This window comes from Ovis aries, chromosome 4, assembly GCF_016772045.2.
Source record: "Ovis aries strain OAR_USU_Benz2616 breed Rambouillet chromosome 4, ARS-UI_Ramb_v3.0, whole genome shotgun sequence".
NCBI classification, from domain to species: domain Eukaryota; kingdom Metazoa; phylum Chordata; class Mammalia; order Artiodactyla; family Bovidae; genus Ovis; species Ovis aries.
The window spans coordinates 108,677,734-108,695,783 of NC_056057.1; the positions used below are offsets into that span (position 1 = coordinate 108,677,734).

General features: G+C 38.0%; 1 protein-coding gene across 1 annotated transcript; it reads left to right on the forward strand.

Annotated features, from left to right (window-relative positions):
* The first annotated feature begins 13,629 nt into the window (after positions 1-13,629).
* LOC101119716 (olfactory receptor 2A2-like) lies at positions 13,630-14,562 on the forward strand. Its single transcript, XM_012177318.3, has one exon. The coding sequence runs from the start codon at positions 13,630-13,632 to the stop codon at positions 14,560-14,562; it is 933 nt and encodes a 310-aa protein (XP_012032708.2).
* The last annotated feature ends 3,488 nt before the right edge of the window (positions 14,563-18,050 follow it).

The window sequence follows — 18,050 nt, forward strand, 5'->3', positions numbered from 1 at the left end:
AAGGCACTTATCCAATAACAGATACTAGTAGGTGTATAAACACCCCAGCTCCCTTCCAACTAAAGGTAGGTTAACACTGAGAAACATATTCTACCCTGGCTCCAAGATTTTCCCATTGGGATCTATCTTCAGTTACAACAATTTTGATCTACTTGGTCATCCAACCTTCAGTGACCACCTTTTCTCAGTTGTCCCCCTTTGCCAATCTTCTACCTGTGTTTCCTGGGATTCGGTTCAGTTCAGTCTCTCAGTCGTGTCCGAATCTTTGGGACGCCATGAACCACAGCACACCAGACCTCCCTGTCCCTCACCAACTCCTGGAGTCCACTGAAAGCCATGTCCACTGAGTCAGTGTTGCCATCGAACCATCTCATCCTCTGTTGTCCCCTTCTCCTCCTGCCCCTAATCCCTCCGAGCTTCTGGGTCTTTTCAAATGAGTCAGCTCTTTGCATCAGGTGGCCAAAGTATTGGAGTTTCAGCTTCAAAATCATTTCTACCAATGAACACCCAGGACTGATCTCCTTTAGAATGGACTGGTTGGATCTCCTTGCAGTCCAAGGGACTCTCAAGAGTCTTGTCCAAAACCACAGCTCAAAAGCATCAATTCTTTGGCGCTCAGCCTTCTCCACAGTCCAACTCTCACATCCATACATGACCACTGGAAAATCAATAGCCCTGACTAGATGGACCTTTGTTGGCAAAGTAATGTCTCTGTTTTTAAATATGCTGTCTAGGTTGGTCATAACTTTCCTTCCAAGGAGTAAGCGTCTTTTAATTTCATGGCTGCAATCACCATCTGCAGTGGTTTTGGAGCCCCCCAAAATAAATTCAGCCACTGTTTCCACTGTTTCCCAATCTATTTGCCATGAAGTAATGGGACCAGATGCCATGATCTTCATTTTCTGAATGTTGAGCTTTAAGCCAACGTTTTCACTCTCCTCTTTCACTTTCAGCAAGAGGCTCTTTAGTTCCTCTTCACTTTCTGCCATAAGGGTGGTGTCATCTGCATATGTGAGGTTATTGATATTTCTCCCGGCAATCTTGATTCCAGCTTGTGCTTCCTCCAGCCCGGTGTTTCTCATATTGTACTCTGCATAGAAGTTAAATAAGCAGGGTGACAATATACAGCCTTGACATACTACTTTTCGTATTTGGAACCAGTCTGTTGTTCCATGTCCAGTTCTAACTGTTGCTTCCTGACCTGAATACAGATTTCTCAAGAGGCAGATCAGGTGGTCTGGTATTCCCATCTCTTTCAGAATTTTCCACAGTTTATTGTAATCCACACAGTCAAAGGCTTTGGCATAGTCAATAAAGCAGAAATAGATGTTTTTCTGGAACTCTCTTGCTTTTTCGGTGATCCAGCAGATGTTGGCAATTTGATCTCTGGTTCCTCTGCCTTTTCTAAAACCAGCTTGAACATCTATCTGCAAGTTCATGGTTCACCTACTGCTGAAACCTGGCTTGGAAAATTTTGAGCATTACTAGCGTGTGAGATGAGTGCAATTTTGAGGTTTTGAGCATTCTTTAGGATTGCCTTTCTTTGGGATTGGAATGAAAACTGACCTTTTCCAGTCCTATGGCCACTGCTGAGTTTTCCAAATTTGCTGGCATATTGAGTCCTGGTATTACTTCCTAAGAACTACTTGTAGTTGAATAACTGTCTCAGGGGTTGGCCTCTGGAGGATCCCAACCAATGCTTCTCTTAACTGGACCAATATTTATATTTATTTAATGCATAATGGCAAACAATATTCACCAACATTGGTAATTTTGAACATGGAGAGAAAATTGACATGGTGAATTTTATGTTTACAAATATTAAATATATTTATAGAAGACTCATTATTTAGCAACGAAATGCTTTGTTGTCAGAATATATTTCACTACAAGTTCAAATTCATTTATGTCATTTCATTTATATTACAAGGACAGATTAAACAGTGTTCATTGATGGTCATAGATTTTGAACTCAGAGCACCTTTTATAAAAATCCTTATTGACTATATAATTTCAGGAATGTGACTTTGACTATTTTTTTTTATTTCTGGAGAAAATTTTGCATATCCAAATAGGCCCATTGTTTTCACTGAGTAGTTTTCCAAAACATATATTCTCTTCAGTTCAGTTCAGTCACTCAATCGTGTCCAACTCTTTGCAACCCCATGAATCGCAGCACGCCAGGCCTCTGTGTCCATCACCAACTCCCCGGAGTTCACTCAGATTCATGTCTATCAAGTCAGTGATGTCATCCAGCCATCTCCTCCTCTGTGGTCTCCTTCTCCTCCTGCCCCCAATCCCTCCCAGCATCAGGGTCTTTTCCAATGAGTCAACTTTTCGCATGAGGTGGCCAAAGTACTGGAGTTTCAGCTTTAACATCTTTCCTTCCAAAGAAATCCTGAAATAATTAAATTAAATCATGTATTTCTAAAACTAGTTATAAGAGTCCTGCAGTAAATATTTATGTGGTCACATGGATTGTAAAGTCAAGCCCAAAGATAAGTCCATGTTTCAATCTTCTCTTATAAGCAATGATAGAGTTTTCCTTTGGAAGGTATTAAAAAAAAGTTATTATAATTATTTTAAGAATATTCATATGTAAACTTTATATATAAATCTAAATATGTATATGACATTTGTATGTATCTATGGGGGCCATATCTGAAGATAGAATCCATGAGCCATTGTTATGCATATGTTCGAATAGAGTCAGTTCTTCTTGACTTTTCCAAAACGGGGGCACTGTATTATGCTCTCAGTAGTAATGTATCCCTGTTCCATATCCTTGCCAAGTCCTTGTAGTTCCAAACTTTTGAATTTTGCCCGTCAGTGTGTTTTGCATTTTAATTTCTTTCTCTTTGGAGATCTAGGAAGGTTAGTACCTCTTAATCTTTTAATGTGCTCAGGGGTTATTCGGATAGTCTTTCATGTGAAATGTTTGTTCAAGTATTTTGCTCAGTTTAAAATGGGTTATCTATCTTTGCATTCAAAATGTGCAGAAAATCTTTAAGTATTCTGAATATGAGCCCTGTATTGGTTATGTGTTAGTTGCTCGGGCTTGTCCGACTCTTTGCGAACTGTAGCCCACCAGGCTTGTCTGTCCAATTCTTAAGGAAAAAATGTTAGAGTGTATTGCCATTCCCATCTCCAGGGGATCGTCCTGATATTAGGGATCGAACCTGTGTCTCTTGGCAGGTAGATTCTTTACTACTAGCACAACCTGTATAAGTTATACATGTTGTAAATATTTCCTTCCACTCTGTGGATTTCATTTTTGCTCTCTTAATGATGGCTCTTGATAAAATGCAAGTTAGATTCTTAATTTTATCAATCTATTCTTTCAGTTCAGTTCAGTTGCTCAGTCATGTCTGACTCTTTGCGACACCATGAATCGCAGCACGCCAGGCTTCCCTGTCCATCACCAACTCCCGGAGTTCACTCAGACTCATGTCCATTGAGTCTATGATGCCATCCAGCCATCTCATCCTCTGTCATCCCCTTCTCCTCCTGCCCCAATCCCTCCCAGCATCAGGGTCTTTTCCAGTGAGTCAACTCTTCGCATGAGGTGGCCAAAGTATTGGAGTTTCAGCTTTAGCATCAGTCCTTCCAGTGAACATCCAGGACTGATCTCCTTTAGGATGGACTGGTTGGATCTCCTGGCAGCCCAAGGGACTCTCAAGAGTCTTCTCCAACACCACAGTTCAAAAGCATCAATTCTACGGCGCTCAGCTTTCTTCACAGTCCAACTCTCACATCCATACATGAACACTGGAAAAACCATAGCCTTGACTAGACCGACCTTTGTTGGCAAGGTAATATCTCTGCTTTTCAATATGCTATCTAGGTTGATCATAACTTTCCTTCCAAGGAGTAAGCGTCATATAATTTCATGGCTGCAGTCACCATCTGCAGTGATTTTGGAGCCCCCAAAATAAAAGTCTGACACTGTTTCCACTATTTCCCCATCTATTTCCCATGAAGTGATGGGACCAGATCTTTAATACCGTTTTAATTCTCTTTCATAAATTTTTTCTCCCTCTGACATTTTCACTATGTCACTAATATTCTACAAAGCTTTTTTTTAAATATGTGATGCTTAGATCTGAAACCCATCTGATTTTTTTAGTGTGTTGGGAGAAGTCATGGTTCGTCTTTATCCTCATAGCTAGCCAACTGATTCAGCATTATTTATTAAAATCACTGGTGCCTTTATCTTGGTTCAAGTATGTATGTGTGTGTGCATGTGTGTACACATTTCTGAATTTCTGAGTTAAACATGCTATTTTTTGTGTTTGTTTATCCTTGTTCCAATACAACATTGATTGAAAATGTAAAGTCACTGTAACCTTGTAGGTATCAATATTCCCAAGTGGGTCATTTTATTGATACTTCATTCTTCTTCAAGATTGCTCTGTCTCTTCTTGAACTCTGATAATTTCACATCAAATTTATAATGAGATTCTCAATTTCTATACATGAAATTTCTTCTTGCATTCTGGTTTTGGCTTTATTGACCCAAAAGAACAGTTTGAATAGATTTGCAGTCTTTATAAAATGCTCATTCCATAAGCAGGGTATATAAGTCCTCCCATTTTGTACATCATCCATGAATGCCTATTTTTTTTAGTGTACATCTGTAATAATAGATCATCCATAGAGATTCTGTTCTTAACATACACAATTTTTATCAGTAATTATATTTTATTTTCCACTTTAAATCCTAGCCCTTCTTTTTCTTCCTGTTGCCTTATTGACAGCTAGTTCTTAGGTCATATTAAAAAGAATTGGTTTTAGGGGAGCATGTTAAAATCATATTCTAACTCTAAAGGAAAAATTTTAAAGTTTTACTGTTAATAAAAAAGTAAAGTTTTTGTTTGAATAGATGAAAAAACTTGTCTTCTATATAAAATTTGCTAAATTATTTTATAGTGAATTTTCTTCTTTTGGCAAATTGTTTATTTTATTACAACTTTGTAGTATCTTATATGGGCTTCCCTGGTGGCTCAGACAGTAAAGAATCCTCCTGCAGTGCAGGAGACCTGGGTTTGATCCTTGGGTTGGGAAGATCCTCTGAAGGAGGGCATGGCAACTCACCCCAGTATTCTTGCCTAGAGAATCCCCATGGACAGAGGAGCCTGGCAGGCTACAGTCCACGGGGTCACAAAGAGCTGGACACGACTTAGCAACTAAGCACAGCACAGTATCTTGTATATATCCTTCTATCCTTTGGTCTGATATCAATATTGCTATTACCAGTCACTGTTGGCATGAAGCATGTTTTTTCATCATTTTGCCATCAATCACTTTTTTTGGTTTTGAGTGTACGTGCATGTCTCTGTGTATTTGTGTTTAAAAGTGACTGTTGTAAAGGTTTGTATGTGGATTTTCTGTTTTTAATCTGATATGACCATCTCTATCTTGATGAATATATTTAATTCATTTACATTTAATACATTAATGGAAACACTTATTTCTGTTATTGTATTTTGTGCTTTCTGAATATCAACCATTTTTTTTCTGTTTTTTCCTTGTATTCTACCTTCTTGTTTGATTGACAATGCTTTTAATGCTTGATTTGTTTGCAGTATAATTTTGAAAATCATTGATTCCATCCTTTTTTGATTCATGGTTTTTTGAAGTGTTAACATAAAAATGCATGATGTACAGTAATAAATTTAGAATATTCAATATTTTGAGCCTCCTCAAGAATTTAGCACTCTTTATTTTTAAATAGTCTCTTTTCCTTCATTTATGTTTTTCAAATTTTAGTTTCACCCTTTTTAAATATAAAAATAATTATTTCATAGCCCATAAGTTATCAAATATAAGATTATATTTTATTACTTTGTTCAGTATTATTTGTATGTATTTGATTCATTCTGAATTCACTTCTACTCAGTGCGGAATACTTTTTATTGGTATGCTAAATAGTTATAGGCTCTAAACATTTGTAATTTACATGTGAAATAATTTCATTTTGTTCTCATTCATTCAAGAGAGTTCTTGCAGTTATAAAACTCTTGATTGAGAACTTCTCTGCCTCTTGAGACATTAAAGATATTACCTTTTTGTCTTCAGATCTTGCTGATAAGAAATTCACTGTTAGTCAAATTGTTGATCCTATATAGACACTTTTATCTCTAATGTTTTTAATATTTCCTTTTGATCTTCAGACAATAATGCAACAAAATATTTTAAGAGACAAATGAAACTATCACTTTTCTTAAAAATTGCAAAACTTATGAAATAAAAACTAAGATTTTAATTTGTTATGGCAGCCCTAGGCAAAGATAAGCAAACATTTGTTTATTTATATTTATTGAGAACTTGTTTTTAACCAATCTTAATCTCAAATTTTTGATCTAAAGATTTTATCTTTAATTATTAGAAGGTCTTCAAGTCCTTATGGGTGCATTTACCTTTACTGTTTTCTTTCAGGATGCATTTTTATCAATTTGGAAATTAAGTCTTTGTTCAATTTGGAACATTCTTGGTAAAGTCTCTTCAAATATTGCTTTTTAAAAAATCACATCCCTTATTATCTCTCTGGAAATATTATCTTGTTTATGTTTCACCTCTCCATCTTTATCATGCCTGTGAGTTAAATTTTCAAGGTCTCCCCCTATTTTCCACCTGGCACTAATGTAGTGTTACAGGTCAATTTTACTTCAAATAACAAAAAAGCAAACTTGTAGAGAAAGACATCAGATTTGTAGGGCTGAAGGTGAGGAATAGTTGAGGGGGACTGAATGAAGGTGATCCAAAGGTACAAACTTTTAGTTATAGGATAAGTAAGTCTTCTAAGAATGTAATGTACATGAAGAATATAATTAACACAGCTGTATACTACATGTCAATGTGAATAAGAGAGTTAATCCCAAGATTCTCACAAGAAAGAAATACCTTTATATCTATATGAGAGGCTGGATGCTTACTGTGCTTATCACGGTCATCAGGTCACAAGGTATGTAGGTCAAATTGTTATGCCATACACCTTAAACTTATAAAGTGTTGCATGTCAGCTGTAACTTGATACCATTAGAAGAGAATAAATAAATTAAATAAAATATCCAAATGAAGAATCTACCCCTTGTCTATACATGTTGAAATCTAGGTAGATTCTTTTTAATATAAATGTATTTATTTTTAATTGTAGGATAATTACTTTACAGTATTGTGTTGGTTTCTGCCAAACATTAACATGGATCAGCCACAGGTATTAAATATAATCTTTCAGTGCATTATTTCCCTCTTTTAATCTCCAGTATTTTATCCTCTTTATTGAGTTTTAAAAATGAATGACACTGCTTATTTCCTGAATGACTCATAGATTCTTTTTTCATGTGCAGTGACTATTTTATACCTCCATTTTCTTTACTGCTTATAATTTATTAGAACTTTAGTAAATGCAAGACTTTCATTGATCTATTGGACTATTTAATCATGCTTACATTAGATTCTTTGTAAGACTGTTCAACACATTCAGTTACAACTTGGGTAAACAAAAGGTTTCATTGTTTAACTCGTACACCTTTAGCACTAACTGGTTTGTATTTGAATATTGTTTTTTTAATCACATTCTGAGTAGGAAAGTTTTATTAGTATTATTCAAAATTAATTTGATTTTTCATCCTATCTTCCCTCTGTTTTGTGATGATGACTTTTTGTTTTCCTTCCTTCTATCATAATCTCCTAATAGAGAACCGGATCTCATTAAGGGCATTTCAGGCTCTGATAAACCAATGAGAAAGCAAGCATATTGAATATTATATATATGCCTTTAATTCAGCAACTCTATAGGTATTTTCAACCTCCTTTCATCTTTTTATAACTGGCCCTCTTTATGTGTTGGGACATGCCTTCACCCCTCATCCAGGTCACTTACAACTCTGACAGCTTCCTGCCCTTGCAGAGTCTGGACTTTAGACGGAGGCAAGGCATCAGGACCTTTTCAGATTCCTCTGAGCATTTTCCCAGCCCTGGTCATGTGTTTGGCCTTATAGTTTCCCAGCAGTATCTGCTGCTGCTGCTGCTGCTGCTGCTACTGCTAAGTCGCTTCAGTCGTGTCTGACTCTGTGCAACCCCATAGACAGCAGCCCACCAGGCTACCCTGTCCCTGGGATTCTCCAGGCAAGAACACTGGAGTGGGTTGCCATTTCCTTCTCCAATGCATGAAAGTCAAATGTGAAAGTGAAGTCACTCAGTTGTGTCTGACCCTCAGGGACCCCATGGACTGCAGCCTTCCAGGTTCCTCCATACATGGGATTTTCCAGGCAGAGTGCTGGAGTGGGGTGCCATTGCTTTCTCTGAATAGTATTGGGGAGCTATTCAAAACATCTATTTACCAAATCATCTTACTTCCAATTCTTCCACTCAGGGTATTATGTTAGTCTATAGTTTACCCCCAACTTTTATTACTTGCCTCATGTGGCAGCAGCTGATAGTTTTGCCTTCAAAGACTTTCAACAGTTGCCTCTGGGTACTTATATGCAGAGTACATCATGAGAAACACTGGGCTGGAAGAATCACAAGCTGGAATCAAGATTGCCAGGAGAAATATCAATAACCTCACATATGCAGATGACACCATTATGGCAGAAAGTGAAGAAGAACTAAAAAGCCTCTTGATGAAAGTGAAAAGAGGAGAGTGAAAAAGTTGACTTAAAGCTCAACATTCAGAAAATGAAGATCATGGCATCTGGTCCCATCACTTCATGGGAAATAGATGGGGAAACAGTGGAAACAGTGTCAGACTTTATTTTGTGGGGCTCCAAAATCACTGCAGATGGTGACTGCAGCCATGAAATTAAAAGACGCTTACTCCTTGGAAGGAAAGTTATGACCAACCGAGATAGCATATTTAAAAGCAGAGACATTACTTTGCCAGCTAAGGTCCATCTAGTCTAGGCTATGGTTTTTCCAGTGGTCATGTATGGATGTGAGAGTTGGACTGTGAAGAAAGCTGAGCGCCAAAAAATTGATACTTTTGAACTGTGGTGTTGGAGAAGACTCTTGAGAGTCCCTTGGACTGCCAGGAGATCCAACCAGTCCATTCTGAAGGAGATCAGCCCTGGGATTTCTTTTGGAAGGAATGATGCTAAAGCTGAAACTCCAGGACTTTGGCCACCTCATGCGAAGAGTTGACTCATTGGAAAAGACCCTGATGCTGGGAGAGGCTGAGAGCAGGAGGAGAAGGGGACAACAGAGGATGAGATGGCTGGATGGCATCATTGACTCAATGGACGTGAATCTGAGTGAACTCCGGGAGTTGGTGATGGACAGGGAGACCTGGCGTGCTACAATTCATGAGGTCGCAAAGAGTCAGACACAACTGAGCAAATGAGCTGAACTGAAGTGAACTGAGCCACCTCTGCAGTGGGAGAGTTTTGAGTTAATTACATAAAGGAAGTTCTGTGAGTGCATCCTTCAAGGACAGGTCAAATCCAACATCCAGAATTCTGTGAGTATAAAATATATTCTGCTCCTTTTGGTAGTGAGTGTACATCAAAAATGCAGACTATCTTGCTTAGAACTGCTCCTGAGCTAGGGAGTAGGGGATGGTATCAGGGCAAGTTAAAATGCTACAGATCTCTCAGGTTGATTTTCAGGCTTGTTTTCCATATTAAGCAAGAGTGTGGTTGCTATGGCTTTTGATTAGATTCCAGAATTCCAAAAAGGATTATTTTGACAGGTGTTTCCATTCTATATGTTGCTTTTCTAGAGAGAACTACGTCTAATTCTTCTGTTCCATTTTTCTTTTCCCTGTGTCCCTCCGCAGAGTTAATGTTTTCTTGATCTTCTAACTCAGATGTAGATTTAACATGTTGATTTGTAAAGACATGTGACAGGCTTTAATCTCATCCAATTTTTTAAAAGAAGAATCCTTACATTTTTGAATGGGAATATGAACTGCTCATGGGCTAAATTTATCAGTGTAATTAAGTAATTAATATTGAGTAGAAAGAAAGGCTAATAAAAGTCAGTAGTTGTACTTTTCTGTCAAAATGCATGGAAATTAGAACCTTTTACCTTCTATCAGCCTGTGCCCCGCATGTGTGCTACTGTTGTGTATTTAGTTCAGTCTTATTTTAGGTACTAGAACACCACCAGTATTCCTACCATCAATATCTGCTTAGTTTACAGACATATGTACTACCTTCTTTGCTCTTTATTTCTTTTTACAGTGTGAACTTTCTTTCTGGGATTACTTCTTTTCTGCTTGAAATGAAATATTAGAATTTCCTTCAGTGAGAAGAGTTGAATCCAGGCTGGCTCTGCTCAAGGGTAGGGTTAGTTGTTTTTAATAGACGAGTATGGTGCAGGGCATGTAGTCTCTCCTCTTGCCAGAAACTAAAGTCTAAATCTCAGAGTTTGTGAACTCTTTCAAATTTGAACCTTTGGTTTTTAACTTTCCACTTCAAAATGGGGAGATTTTGTGTTTTTTTTTATGATTTTTCATACTTCTCTAACAGGTGACTTTTTCGGATTCTTTAATGCTATTTTTACATTGTAAATGTAAGAAAGTGAAAGCGCTAGTCACTCACTTGTGTCTGACTCTTGGTGACCCCATGGACTGTAGCCCACCAGGCTCCTCTGTCCATGGAATTCTCCAGACAAGAATACTGGAATGGGTTGCCATTCCCTTCTCTAAGGGATCATCCCAACCCAGGTTCAAACCCAGGTCTCCTGCATCGCAGGCAGATTCTTCACTGTCTGAGCCACCAGGATTTGTTATTTATATTCTGTTTATCCACCATCATGCTCACAATTTTGACTGTTTCTTCTCTATTTAAATGAATAATGTTGCACAATAGTCCTGCTATCACAGTTTATGTATATATCTGTAATTTGCAATCGACTGAGAAATAATTTTTCATAATATCTAATAGGGCATATTTTACAAATTTCTGTGTATATAGAAATTACATATATGTGTGTATATATACATATTTGTTTAATAACTATTTATTATTATAATCATATTACTAAATGTATTACAGTAATGACTACCTCCACCCCAGCTCCTAGAGCTTCTGAGTGCTGGGCTGTGGCAGGTGTCTTCTATTCCTCAGCAGCTTTCTTGGCATCCCTTCCCAGTGTGGTTGAGTGGTGGTCCTTCTCAGCCAATAGACCAACTCTATTGTTTTGAGAATAACCTGGCTACAGGCTTCATATACAGATATTTCTTCTGAATAGGGCTCTGACATGGCCAAAAAAGCAAAAGGACCTTATAACCTAATAGATAAATGTGTTAATAGAGTAATGACTGATGCTGGAAAACAGAATTCGGATAACTGTTATAGTAAGCTCTTTACTGAAACAGTATAAGAGTTTTACAATATAGTTATTTCTTACTATTTCCTACACTATCATCTAATATGGATAATTATTGGACTCAAGATTACTGTTCTGATAGAAATATGTGTCCTACCACAAAAGAGGATAGAATGAGTGTGCCAATCCACTGGCTAAAGGAATATTTTAAAGCTCCCTAGCTCAGTTACTGAGCTGTCCCAGTAAAGAATAGCATATCCTTTGTTTACTGAGCTGCAATTATTTTAATGACTCTATTGGAAAGAAGAAACTTTATTTAGGCTATTTTAAACTAGATAGGTTAACAGAAAGATAGATAAATAGCTAGTAGGAAGAAAGAAAGAATGAAAGGAAGCATGGAAGGATGGAAGAGAGGGAAGGAAGGATGGAAGAGAGGGAAGGAAGGAAGGAATAGATCTGACCAAGAATTTCCATGTCCTAGAAATTAGTGTAAGAAAGGAATGTAGACATGAAAGTATATGTAGAAAATATAGTCACTGTAGCACTATAATCCACACAACCTAGTTAGAAAATGATATACTAAATAAAATGTTCATATTGTACAGATGTTTAAAGTGTATTGCAAATAAATAATTGATATGAAAAATATACATGATGTTATTCTAAATGAAAGAAGACAGAGGATGAGATGACTGGATGGCATCACCGACTCGATGGACATGGGTTTGGGTGGACTCCGGGAGTTGGTGATGGACAGGGAGGCCTGGCATGCTGCGATTCATGGGGTCGCAAAGAGTTGGACACGACTGAGTGACTGAACTGAACTGAACTGAGATACACAGTATTGTTCATATAATTTTAAATATATATGTGAAAATATAGGTATAGTGAAAATGGAAAATTGTTTATAGAAATTATTAACAATCATCAGCTTTGGACATATATTTCACATATGTATTTTCTCTTCAATGTTTTATGAATTTGTATGTTTCTCTAAGATAATTAGAAAACTTGATGTTAGAATCTCATATGATGTAGATGCTTCTTTACCCATAGTGTAAACCAGATCATTGAAACATTAATTTATAAGTCTAAAATTTCCAGAAGACTATAATTACCTGAAAACCAAGAAAATAAAAAACGGTTAGCAAGATAATATGATTTGGTGATACTAAATCTACATTGCCAAAAAAACTACTGTATAAGATTGAGATTGCTCTTTATGATATAATGTTAATTTAGTAAAATAGATTTTGATCTCCAAAAGAAGTCAGTAAACGTGTTAAGATTAAACAAGTCAAGGTAAGAATCCATTATCCACTTAGCAATCTATATACTGTCCCAAATTATGTTTATCCCTATTGCATGGGGATATCAGAAATGTGGCAAAAGTGATGATAAAAAAATTATTATTAAACACTCGATATAAGCAGATATTTTTAAATGATTCTTCAATACAAGAAGACATATTTTAAGTGAAATAATTGCTTCCAACCTGAAATGGGAAATGTACAAGATGAGTATAGGATAGTTTGTTAAGCCAGAAGAAAGTACTTAAAACTTTACGGATTAAAACCTTTATAATGGAAATAACATTGAGGAACCACCTTAGCCAATGATCAACATCAACATTACTGGGACAAATTATCTGTGTATTAATGGAGGGCATTAAGAAGGACATTTTTGTTTCTGCTAAAAAAATGTTTAATCTGAGTTAGAACATGGACAATAAATGGAAAATGCATTGAGAAACACTTTACAAAACAAGAACTCATACTCTTCAAAAATATCACCGTCAAGGCAAGAAATGCAAAGAATGTAAAATTAGAGGAAATGGTAGGATATGTGATGTTGAATTTGAACCTTAGACTACCAGGGCAGGAAATGCTGTATTTAGAGTAGTGAATCATCTTAATGTTACATCTCCTGTTTTTGGTAATTATACTGAGAATACATTAGCAAGTATCCATGTTACAGAGAAAAAATTCCAAAAGGTTTAGATGTAAATCGCCAATAGGTGAATATGGTTTCCTGTTAGTCTTATGGGGTCTCCAGGAAATTAACACTATGTGCACACAAAGAAGATAAATGATAAGGCAAAATTTAAAAAAACAGTCTGGTAAAATCTATATAGTAGTATAGTTTATAGTCCCTGATACTTATCTGAAATTTTGGATTACTTCACATTAAAAAAAAAAAAAGGGCGAAGAAACTTAGAAAAATTAAAATCAGTAATGCAGGGACAAGTATACCAGCTTCTTCTTCATTCCCTTCTGATAAATAACTCCTGTTTTCATTGTTATCCAGCTGTGACCTTGCCATCACACTTCACTCCTTGACAGACTGTCTTTAGGAATGGAGGGCAATCAATCATGGATTGCAGAATTCATCCTGGTAGGATTCCAGCTCAGTGAAGACATGGAATTGGTCCTGTTTGGTATCTTCTCCCTGTTATATACCTTCAACCTGCTGGCAAATGGCATGATCTTGGGTCTCATCTGCCTCGACCCTAGACTGCACACCCCCATGTACTACTTCCTGTCTCATCTGGCCATCATTGACATATCCTATGCTTCTAGCAATTTGCCCAATTTGCTGGCAAATCTAGTGAAACACAAAAAAGACATCTCCTTTATCTTATGTACTTTGCAGATGATTTTTAATTTGACTTTTGCTTCAATAGAGTGTTTGATTTTGGTGGTGATGTCCTATGACAGGTTTGTGGCGATCTGCCACCCCCTACAGTACATGGTCATCATGAACTGGAGGGTGTGCACGTTCCTGGCCATTGCTTGCTGGGCGTGTGGATTTTCGCTGGCGATAGTACAAGTAAGTCTGTTTCTAAGGCTGCCCTTCTGTGGGCCCCAGAAGGTGAACCATTTCTTCTGTGAGATTCAATCTGTTCTCAAAGTGACCTGTGGTGACATCTGGATCAATGAAATGTTTCTCTTTGCTGAAGGTGTGTTTATTTTAGTTGGGCCCCTTTCCTTGATGTTGGTCTCCTACGTGCACATCCTCTGGGCAATCCTGAAGATCCAGTCAAAGGAGGGCCGCAAGAAAGCCTTCTCTACCTGCTCCTCCCACCTCTGTGTGGTTGGGTTCTACTTTGGCATAGCCATGATGGTGTACTTGGCCCCTGACAGTAGCCACCGAGAGGAACAGAAGAAAATCCTTTTCCTGTTTTACACTCTATTCAACCCATTGCTGAACCCTCTTGTCTACAGCGTACGGAATGCTCAAGTGAAGGCTGCCTTCCACAGAGTATTGCAGAAAAAGAGGACAGTGTGAGGAAGGGTCCAGTTTTGGTTCACTGCATTTTCCCCCAGTGAGATGTGATTGCTGGTATACAAAACTCAACAAAATTTCCCGAGAAGATGCATGATTTCATGATGACAATTACTCAAGAGGAACATCAACATGATGGCAGAGTAAGATCCCCTAAGCCATTGTTCCTCCATGGAGACCAGAATATACCAGCCATATTTCCTTTCTGAAAATAACAGAAGTCAGATAAGAGGTGTCAGCACCCCAGACAAACACAACGCCAAGAAGAGATACAGTAAGTGAAGAGTTTACGCAAATTGATGACACTTTACCTCCTATAGCTACCTCCTGTATCTGCCACCATGTGTCCAGATCAGGAGAAAATTCCCAACTCCCATCTCTTCTTCAAGAGGGAAAAAGAAAACTGAACAATGTGGATATTTTGTAGCTTTTCGGAGAGTGGCCTGAAGGTTAGTTTTCTCACTTGTTTCAGAGCACTGATGCGAATGGCAATTTGGATTCCTTGTAGATATCAAGGGAAAGTTTCATGCAAAGATGGGCTCGATAAAGGACAGAAATGGTCTGGACCTAAGAGAAGCAGAAGATATTAAGAAGAGGTGGAAAGAATACATGGAAGAACTGTACAAAAAGATCTTCAAGACCCACATAATCATGATGATGTGATCACTCATCTAGAGCCAGACATCTTGGAGTGTGAAGTCAAGTGGGCCTTAGAAAGCATCACTACGAACAAAGCTAGTGGAGGTGATGGAATTCCAGTTGAGCTATTTCAAATCCTGAAAGATGATGCTGTGAAAGTGCTGCACTCAATATGGCAGCAAATTTGGAAAACTCAGCAGTGGCCACAGGACTGGAAAAGGTCAGTTTTCATTCCAATCCCAAAGAAAGGCAATGCCAAAGAATGCTCAAACTACCACACAATTGCACTCATCTCACATGCTAGTAAAGTAATGCTCAAAATTCTCCAATACATGAATCGTGAACTCCCTGATGTTCAAGCTGGTTTCAGAAAAGGCAGAGGAACCAGAGATCAAATTGCCAACATCCCCTGGATTATGGAAAAAGCAAGAGAGTTCCAGAAAAACATCTATTTCTGCTTTATTGACTATGCCAAAGTCTTTGACTATGTGGATCACAAGAAACTGTGGAAAATTCTGAAAGAGATGGGAATACCAGACCACCTGACCTGCCTCTTGAGAAATCTGTATTCAGGTTAGGAAGCAACAGTTAGAACTGGACATGGAACAAAAGACTGGTTCCAAATAGGAAAAGGAGGACGTCAAGTCTGTATATTGTCACCCTGTTTATTTAACTTACATGCAGAGTACATCATGAGAAATGCTGGAGTAGAAGAAACACAAGCTGGAATCAAGATTGCCAGGAGAAATATCAATAACCTCACATATGCAGATGACACCATCCTTATGGCAGAGAGTGAAGAGGAGCTAAAAAGCCTCTTGATGAAAGTGAAAGAGGAGAGTGAAAAAGTTGGCTTAAAGCTCAACATTCAGAAAACGAAGATCATGGCATCTGGTCCCATCACTTCATGGGAAATAGATGGGGAAACAGTGAAAACAGTGTCAGACTCTATTTTTGGGGGCTCCAAAATCACTGCAGATGGTGACTGCAGCCATGAAATTAAAAGACGCTTACTCCTTGGAAGAAACGTTATGACCAACCTAGACAGTATATTCAAAAGCAGAGACATTACTTTGCCGACTAAGGTCCATCTAGTCAAGGCTATGGTTTTTCCTGTGGTCATGCATGGATGTGAGAGTTGGACTGTGAAGAAGGCTGAGCACCAAAGAATTGATGCATTTGAACTGTGGTGTTGGAGAAGACTCCTGAGGGTCCCTTGGACTGCCAGGAGATCCAACCAGTCCATTCTGAAGGAGATCAGCCCTGGGATTTCTTTGGAAGGAATGATGCTAAAGCTGAAACTCCAGGACTTTGGCCACCTCATGGGAAGAGTTGACTCACTGGGAAAGACTCTGATGCTGGGAGGGATTGGGGGCAGGAGGAGAAGGGAATGACCCAGGATGAGATGGCTGGATGGCATGACGGACTCAATGGACGTGAGTCTAGGGAACTCTGGTATTAAGTGATGGACAGGGAGGCCTGGCATGCTGTGATTCATGGTGTCGCAAAGAGTCGGACACGACTGAGCGACTGAACCGAACTGAACTGTAGGGGCCACTGGGAAACATCGCAAGCATTCCAACTTTTTATAGATATATAGAGATTGTAGCATGTCAGACAAACACCAGGTAGAGCAAGTCTGTACAGGCTCCAGGAAAAAAAAAAATAAAGGGCAAACCTCTTTAACTGAGAAAGTACATAAACCGATTCAGAGAAGCTGCATCCACAGTCAAGGCTAGGAGGTCCCTAGAATCTCTAGGAGAGCTTATTGCTGAAGACCTTCCCCTTCTCAAAGTCAGTCAATTGACTAGGAGAAGTAGCTGTTTTTCCAAACGCCCACATCTCAGCTACAGTTCATAAGATATATAGTGAAACAGGGAAATCATGGACCAATTAAAGGAGCAAACTAAATCTCAAGAAACTATCCCTAAGGAGATGTAGATATGAGTCACCTGGCGAAAATCCAGGATCATCATTTTAACGATATTGAATAATCTATAAAACATATAGACAAATAAAATGATACATGAACAAAATGAAAGTATCACAAAGAGATAAAAACTATAAGAAGAACCAAACATAAATTCTGGGACTGAGTTGAAAAATTGATTACAGGGGTTCAAGCGAGAAATTAGGAACTGGTTGGAGACTGATGAAAACAAGACACAGCATGCCAAAAATGTGTGGCTGCAAAAGCAGTACTGAGAAGGGAGCTTTCAGTAGCATGTCCTCATGCATTTATAAAGAGAGAAGATTGAAAACCAACACCCTCACTTTACATCTGAACCAGAAATAGAAGAAAAATCAACCCCAATATGGCAGAAATAAGAAAGTGATAAATACTGGAATGTAGATAAGCAAAATAGAGAATAGAAAACAGCCAACTGGTAGAAAAAGAAGTCAATGAAACTAAGAAATGGTATCCCGAGAAACTCAAAATATTGGCAAACCCTTATCTAAACTGAAAGAAAAAGAGATATATGTAGGATATTCAGATACCTAGAAACATGAAGTAGAATAATGGTTACAAGTGACTAGGAGACGAGAATAAGAAGTTATTTAATTGGTACAGAGTCTGTTTGAGGTGGGAAAGTTCTGGAGATGGATATTGATGATGGCGCCACAGTGTTATTGACAATGTCACTGAAGTGTACATTTAAAATTTTAGAAGACAAGTTCAAGACAGAAGAGTTGTAAGACCCTGAGTATATCTCGCATGAATATACCAAAGCTGAAACTACATATGAAAGAGCTCTCTCTCTTTGAGAACTAAAGTAGAACAAGTTTTGTACAACCGTGAATACAAAAGAAATAACTCCACACCAAACATGTAGGAGGGAAAGAGAAACAAT

What these genes read in the sequence shown, in the direction of transcription:
- LOC101119716 (XM_012177318.3), top strand. Translation starts at nt 13,630, where the DNA reads ATGGAGGGCAATCAATCATGGATTGCAGAATTCATCCTGGTAGGATTC.